The 8,628-nt window shown below is 39.8% G+C and overlaps 1 protein-coding gene across 1 annotated transcript; it reads right to left on the bottom strand.

The window, feature by feature from the left end:
• Nucleotides 1–657: 657 nt before the first annotated feature.
• gjd6 (gap junction protein delta 6) lies at nucleotides 658–3,875 on the bottom strand. The gene has a single exon (XM_037752081.1). The coding sequence runs from the start codon at nucleotides 2,202–2,204 to the stop codon at nucleotides 1,026–1,028; it is 1,179 nt and encodes a 392-aa protein (XP_037608009.1). The 5' UTR covers nucleotides 2,205–3,875; the 3' UTR covers nucleotides 658–1,025.
• Nucleotides 3,876–8,628: the final 4,753 nt, after the last annotated feature.

The following is an 8,628-nucleotide window of genomic DNA, read 5'->3' as shown; positions in this document are numbered from 1 at the left end:
ACTTTAATGTTACAGCACACGATGATATTTTAGACAATAGTGTGCTTCTGACTTTGTGTTCAGTTCAGTTCAGAGCGCAGGTTAAATAACGCTCTAAACTTGCTCTAAATATTGGCGAGGAAAAACTGGCATGGTCATTTTCAAAGGGGTCCCTTGACCTCTGACCTCCAGATCAGTGAATGTAAATGGGTTCTATGGGTGCCCACGAGTCTCCCCTTTACAGACATGCCCACTTTATGATAATCACATGCAGTTTGGGGCAAGTCATAGTCAAGTCAGCACACTGACACACTGACAGCTGTTGTTGCCTGTTGGGCTGCAGTTTGCAGTTTTTTTTTTATGCTAAATGCAGTACCTGTGAGGGTTTCTGGACAATATCTGTCATTGTTTTCTTTTGTTAATTGATTTACAATAATATATACATACATTTGTATATAGCAAGCATATTTGCCCACTCCCATGTTGAATAGAGTATTAAATACTTGACCCTTTAAGGTTCATTTTGAACAGATTAATGTACAATTAATTTGCGATTAATTGCGATAAACTATTTTAATTGATTGACAGCCCTAGTGTAAACATTTTAGTTCAGTGCACAAAGCCACTAGATTATTGCTGCTGTAGGAAACTAAAAAAAAAAAAATTGCTCCACAGAACTATCTTTATTTTCTCATCTTTGCCCGTTTCTTACAGTGTAATATATGATTTGAACTCTATGTCTCCGAGAGCTATTGAGAGCTATAACGAAACAGTCTATAAATGACTCAACTGCTCACAAGTCATGCGACCTGTGAGGGTAACAAGTAGACATTGTTCTGTATTAAGGGATCGCAAATATCCCCAATATTTACCTCAAAATTTATCGAAAATGACTTTATTACAAACATTATTTAATCATTATATATAGCTGGTAATTTATTTAATTCATTTCCAGGATACAAAGTTAATTGATATGCTTTAAATTCCAAAGTGAGATCCACGGGTCAAACAAGTAAAGGCAGCAACATGCGTTTGTTGGTCGTAGTCTATATCCAGACCTCAGCACTCCTCTGTTTAGACTCTCTAATGGTCCTCTTGCTCTTCAGAGGCTGCCTCTCTCCTTTATAGGAGTCCAGTCTCTGTGGTTGATCCGGTCTCGTCTCTCTGACCCCCTCACAGTTCACAGCACAGGTCCAGTCCGGCTGGTGACCCACCACCAGGTCCAAAGTGGGCAGGGAGGTGGTGCTGGTCACGTCCCTGAAGCCTAACGAGGATGTGAGAGAGGGGCTGTCTGGAGGGAAGGTCTCATACCCCCCCCTCATACCAGGACAACGTCCCCAGGACGCCGTCTCCCGCAGCCTCACCACCTGCCGGATCTTCTTCCAGCCCAGGTGGTTGAGCTCCAGCAGGTTGAGCAGGATGCAGAAAACCCCCACGCAAAACATGAAGAGCAAGAAGATGGTCTTCTCCGTTGGCCTGGAGACGTAGCAGTCCACCGGCTGGCTGCAGGGGGACGAGGTGCACAGGAAGTGGACGGGCACCTGGAAGCCAAACAGCTTCCACTGGGCCAGGACGAAGCCCACCTCCAGAACGGCCCGTAGACACACGTGGAAGATGTAACATTTAGACAGAACGCCTCCAGAGGCCACAGGACCCTCCGCGCTCTCCTCCCTGACAGTGCAAGCTCGGGCGTGGCTCAAGGACGCCATGTTGTTGGGGTCTCCCCTCTGGGCGGTGACGCCCTGCAGCACATCCGCCAGGCTGTGACCCAGATGCTTGTGGGAGCGGATGGAGCAGCTGTCCGAGTCGCAGCTCCGATCGTACGCCTCCCGTCCGCCGCCTTGCCCTGCGTCTGGGCCTCCCTGCCCCGCGATGACCCCTAGTCCTTGCCCCGGCCTCTGGGTGGCGTTGTGGGGCAGTTTGGACAGGTTGTGCCACGTGTAGATGATGAAGCAGAGGGATGGCGTGGAGACGCTGATGATGTGGAAGACCCAGAAGCGAGGTTGCGAGATGGGCGCGAACGCGTCGTAGCAGACGGTGGAGCATCCCGGCTGCAGCGTGTTGCACACGAACATCTCCTGCTCGTCGGTGTACACGTCCTCGGTCGCCACGGCGACGACGAGCAGCCGGAAGATGACCATGACAGTGAGCCACAGGCGACCGATCATGGTGGAGTGCTGGTGGACGGCGTCCAGGAGACGTTTGAGCAGGGTCCACTCCGTCATGGTGGCCTGTGGCTGCCGGCTGCCTCGAGGAGGGACCAACTGCCTGGAGTAGGGCAGTCTGCTCTGGACTGATCCACCTCTCCTCCTCCTCCTCCTCAACTCCTACCCTGTTGGACCTGCTGACATCTTTAACCACCTTGAAGAAGACCTGATCTGGGCTACACTATCCTACCTAATCTACACTCGGTTCCTGAGGTTTTTTCTCAATTTTTACATCTCATTTCTTAGTCAGAAAGCTCTCCTAAAGTCAGAGCACCTACCCTCCGCCTGCTCTCTGCCCAGTCGCTTTGAGAGCAGTACATTGCAAGAGAGAGCCTTCCCATCTTTCATAGATAAGGATGTCCACTTGACATGACTCACTTGGCGCGGTTACTTCTCTCTCGTCTTTGGGATCCATTTTAAAACCGAGACACATCCTCCTTCCTCTACTGGAGGAGCGGCTGATAGCGCCGACTGATAGAGCATTCTTCACAGATTAGTCCTCTGAGAGCGAATGGGCTCTTCCTTTAATGGAGAGGTATATTTTAAATGATGACCAGTACAGAAGAGCATGCTCACTTTCAAATCCTGGATGCTGTTATGTACAAAAAAGACATCAAGAAGTTTGTGGCAGGATCACACACGTCAGAGCAAATAAGAATTTTGGTTTGGTCCAGTTCAGTCTGGTGTCCGGTGGGTTTGTTGTGACTGCTCCTCTCCTCTCCGGCCACTCGCCAGTCGTCTTATCTGTGTTTTAAAAAAAGACCCTTGAAAGGTCTGCTAGCATCAAATCGTCGTGTCCCCAGATAAAACACTCAGTGACCCCTTTTCCTTACTTCAAACAGTCCTGGCAAGCCCCGTCTGAGTCTCAGAGCTCTGCCCATGCAGGCTATTTATGACATGAATAGAAACATTTGTTATTTAACTCACACTGTACTATATAGATTATATTGTTGAGGCTCAGTATGCTTTAAGTCAAGCGTTTAAACAACTGATGGCACAATCAGAGGGGTCACATCAGACCATTTTTTTAGAACTTTCCAAAACAGAAAATCTGACAATCAGTGATCGGCCCGGTGTTTGGAGGTGTGTGTATTAGGAATGTTGATAATTAACCGTTTAACCATTAACCGACATTCAGAATTTTAACCGACTAATGCTTTCGGTTAAAATAGATATTAAAGATTAAATAAAAAGCTGAGCAAAACTCAGAGGAGCGGCTTGTCACTTAAAGGAGAATAACTGATCCACCTTAAATGAGCCTGAGCCGGAGTTGTTGCTAACTCCAGGGCTAACTCCAGGGCTAACCGCCTTCACTTTAGTCAGCAGGCGACTGGGAAGACACGGAGCTTGGCTTTGGTCTTGAGGAGTTGTAGCATTTATGCACAGACAAATTGTAAGTCCCCAATTTGGTCGCAACGGAAATTGGCTTCAAAGCCCTGCGCTCTTCCTGGAGACTTGAGATGGATGGGTCAAACAACCTCGGACTTTCACCCAGGAGCCTGCTGTTCATGTCCCCTGTGAGACTAAGTCAACGTTGACGCCACGTGCGTAAGTTACGAAACAAACATACTTATTTTACATAACAAACGTACTACTTTTAACCTAAACTAAAATCTTTTCCTAAACCTAACCAAGTAGTTTTGTTGCCTCAACAGGTTCTGCGCTGCAGGAGCTTGCACAGGCGCACTGATCGCTCATACGCTGGGCAATCGCAGGAGAACGCTCAAAAAATGAAACTTTTTTTAAACTTTTCGTAAGATATACAAACCGTTGTATGAGGATACATTGCATCAGGTCATGTATCCCCGTATGTTTCTTTCGCAATGTACAAACTGCTTTATTCAAAGCACACTTAACCCTTTACATCTTATTGTTATTCCTATTAAGAGTGGTACACCAAGGAGCAGGTGTTTAGCACTTTATCATGATGATGATGGCGTACAGGTAGAGCATAAAGCACGTGTGAGTTAATGTCTCAGACAGCCTCCAACAGTGCTTTTGTCTCCTATCGATCCAGACTGAGGCACACGCTGGATTAACATCTTTTAATGGCTGTTCTGGGACCTGATGAAGCGAGGGATCGATAGACTGGAGAGTGGCCCCTCGCTCCTAGCAGGATTAGAGAGGGCCCCGGTCTCATCTAGCACAATGCAAATGGAGGCGGGGGGTTAAAGGGTCCGCCGATCGCAAACAGACCTTGACTAAAGCCCAGACACAACATCAGCCGACCCAGACCTGCAGCCAGAGGCAGCGTCCAACGGGCCCTCTGCACCCAGAGAGGACAGGAAGTGGCTTTTCTCCAGAGTGGCGTGACGGGGCCCTGTGCATATATGTTTTTCTCCTGCACGTCTGGGGCTTTGCGCGCTGCCGTCCCGCCGATGTCAAAGGAATTATCCACCCTCTCAGTCTGTTCATGAAGGAATTCCCAATGATATGCGTTCCCTCTGGGCTTTGTCAGGAGCAGCCTGGGAATGAATAACAGACAGGATTAGAGGGAGAAGAGAGAGAAAGAGAAAGAGAGGTCTGCCAGGCAGGGAAAGTCCTTCTCTTTCTTCACAATGCGCAGGAGTTGTTTTTCAGCATCACTTTTATCTGCTGTTATGTGTAGAAAGAGAGAGCAGGCTATAAATATGAATGGAAAGGCTTCCTTTAGAACACAGGCTTGGCTCTGAACCGGCTCCACACGGACATGTTTTAGTCTATTCACTCAGTGTAACTCAAAAACAGTTCATTTGAAATAATTATTGTTATAAGGTAGAAAAATACCACTATTTTCATTTTGAAGTTGCTGAATATTAATAGTCAATACTTTTGAATGTTTCCACAATAAAAAGCGATTACCCCAAATTATTCTGCATTACAGTACCGTGACTTTTTTCATCCAATTTTTTGACGAATTATACTTTGATTTTTATGACATTTTTCATCATACTATCATGACTTTTTATTGCATACTATAGTATGACTTTTTTTTATCAAGCTTCTTCAAATACTATATTATTTTTTATATTTTTCGATATACTATATTATGATTTTTTTAATAACATTTTTCAACATACTATGCTATGACTTTTTCATCAAATTGTCATCATATTTTCAACATACATGATTATTTTATGACATTTTTCGACGTAAAAAACTATGCATTTTTTAATCAAATTTTTTAACATACTATACTAGGAATATTTAAATTTTTTTCGACATACTATAATAGGAATTTTTTCATAAAATTATTTGACAGACTATGTTATAACTTTTTTCATATTTTTTGACATACTTTACTATGAATATTTTCATATTTTTTGAAATATTATACTATGACATTTATCACATTTTACGACATTTTGTGACTTTTTCGTATTTCTTTTTTTACTTACTATGCTTTAACTTTTTTCATATTTTTTGACATACTATACTAGGATTTTTTGGACATTTTTTTAAATATAAACTAGAATTTTTTATCAAATTTTTCGACATACTATACTTTGACTTTTTTCGACATACTATATTACTTTTTTTTTAAATACTATACTATGACTTTTTTATCACTTTTTTCGACATAACATAATATGACTTTATTAGGACTTAGTTCAACATACTATACAATAACTTTTTTCGACTGACTATATTATGACTTTTTCTTTTTACTTTTTCGGATATATTATTATATGACTTTTTTTCGACATACTATATGTTTCTATGTTCCCGGTTGCCGGGTTTTATTGGGTCATCTCTCCATCACTGATTGAGACCTTGAAATTAAAGGAGAATACATTTTCCTTTTGCAGACAGATGCATTCTGCATCTAGATGCATCAGATGCATATACTAAGACTTTTTTCAACATACTGTGCTATGACTTTTTTTTATAGACTAAATTATGACTTTTCTTTCAACATACATATGATTTTTTTTATACTATGGCTTATTTTATTTTTTTACTTTTTCGGATATGCGATACTATGACTTTGGGTTTTTTTCAACATAATATACCAGGACTTTTTTTCGATAGACTTTTTTTTTTTTTTACTTTTTTCAACATACTGTACAATGACTTTTTTTTTTACAGACTAAACTATGACTATATCCACATACTTTATATACTATGACTTTATTTTTTCTGGATACTATCCAATGACTTTTTTTCAACATACATATGTTTTGTAGTCTTTTTTTGACATGCCATATTACAACTTGTGAAATAGCTCATGGAGGTAGATACCTGGTTGGAATACCGGCGGTTGTTGGTTTGATCCTTATGTGACACACTGAGTTTTGAGGTCTAACTTCAAATGAAGAAGTCAAAAAGAAAAAGAAACACTACATCAGTGTATCTGGTCAGATAGCTTAGTGTGGTAGATAACTAGGAATATCTGGTTAGAGTACTGGAGGTTGTGGGTTCGATCCTTATGTGGCACAGTCTGTTTTCGGGTCTGACTTCTAATGACGAAGTCAAATATACGAAGAGAACATTCTGAAGAGCGTGTGGCATTGGTGGCTTGGTTGCTAAATTCCCGATTCTGGCTGCGGCAGCGCGGGGTTCAATCCCCACCCTCACATTGATGCCTGGTGGATTATATAGGTTAGGGTTAGGGTTATATATTTCATAGGGTTAGGTTTAGGGTTATATATCATACAGGTCATGGTTATAATCTATGTTATTTATTATATATAATGAATACATATATATTATTATTTAATATATATACTATGGAAACTGTTTCACAACCCCCCAGTTGTATCTCTCAGAAACCCTGGGAGGAGACGCTCGTCTCACTCCACTGTCGGGCACCGGCCATCGATGTGAGGGTGGGGATCGAACCCCGCTCTGCCGCAGCCAGAATCAGGAATTTAGCAACCGAGCCACCAATGCCACACGCGCTTGGGACTGTCCTCTTCGTATATTTGACTTCGTCATTAGAAGTTAGACCTGAAAACAGTCTGTGTTACATAAGGATCAAACCCACAACCTCCAGTATTCCAACCAGTTATCTACCAGACTGAGCTATCTGACCAGATACAATGATGTAATATTTATTTTTCTTTTTGACTTCTCCATTTGAAGTTAACCCTCAAAACTCACAATGTCACATTAGGATCGAACCACCAACCTCCAGTATTCCAACCAGATATCTACCACCCTCAGCTATTTCACAAGTAATAATACAGCTTGTCAAAACAGAACATATGTTTGTCGAAAAAAAAGTCACATTACAGTATGTCGAAAAAAGTGAAATAATCGTAGGACTTTTTCACAATATACTTTATTGTGACTTTTTTTTCATGACATTTTTTGACATACTAGACTATGATATTTTCTCCATGAAATTATTCAACATGCAATACTATGACTTTTTTTCCATGAATTTTTTTTGACATGCTATACTATGACTTTTTTTTCATGAAATTTTTCGAAATGCTATACTATGACTTTTTTTCGTGAAATTTTTTGACATATTATACTATGACTTTTTTTCATGAAATCTTGCAACATATTATAATATGACTTTTTTTCATGAAATTTTCCGAAATGCTTTACTATGACTTTTTTTCATGAAATTTTCCGAAATGCTATACTATGACTTTTTTTCATGAAATTTTTCGAAATGCTATACTATGACTTTTTTCATGAAATTTTTCAACATATTACACTATGACTTTTTTTCATGAAATTTTCCGAAATGCTATACTATGACTTTTTTTCATGAAATTTTCCGAAATGCTATACTATGACTTTTTTCATGAAATTTTTCAACATGCTATACTATGACTTTTTTTCATGAAATTTTTCAACATGCTATACTATGACTTTTTTCATGAAATTTTTCAACATATTACACTATGACTTTTTTTCATGAAATTTTCCGAAATGCTTTACTAAGACTTTTTTTCATGAAATTTTCCGAAATGCTATACTATGACTTTTTTTCATGAAATTTTTCAAAATGCTATACTATGACTTTTTTCATGAAATTTTTCAACATATTACACTGACTTTTTTTCATGAAATTTTCCGAAATGCTATACTATGACTTTTTTTCATGAAATTTTTCCAAATGCTATACTATGACTTTTTTCATGAAATTTTTCAACATTTTACACTATGACTTTTTTCATGAAATTTTTCAACATATTACACCATGACTTTTTTTCATGAAATTTTCCGAAATGCTTTACTATGACTTTTTTTCATGAATTTTTTCGAAATGCTATACTATGACTTTTTTCATGAAATTTTTCAACATATTACACTATGACTTTTTTTCATGAAATTTTCCAAAATGCTATACTATGACTTTTTTTCATGAAATTTTCCGAAATGCTATACTATGACTTTTTTCATGAAATTTTTCAACATATTACACTATGACTTTTTTTCATGAAATTTTCCGAAATGCTATACTATGACTTTTTTCATGAAATTTTTCAACATATTACACTGA

This window comes from Sebastes umbrosus, chromosome 2 (genome assembly GCF_015220745.1).
Source record: "Sebastes umbrosus isolate fSebUmb1 chromosome 2, fSebUmb1.pri, whole genome shotgun sequence".
In the NCBI taxonomy this organism is placed as follows: Eukaryota; Metazoa; Chordata; class Actinopteri; order Perciformes; family Sebastidae; genus Sebastes; species Sebastes umbrosus.
Note: the sequence above shows the minus strand (reverse complement) of the source record. Positions and strands in the feature narration are given on the sequence as shown.

Coding starts and splice junctions, on each gene's coding strand:
- gjd6 (XM_037752081.1), bottom strand. CDS start 2,204: ATGACGGAGTGGACCCTGCTCAAACGTCTCCTGGACGCCGTCCACCAG.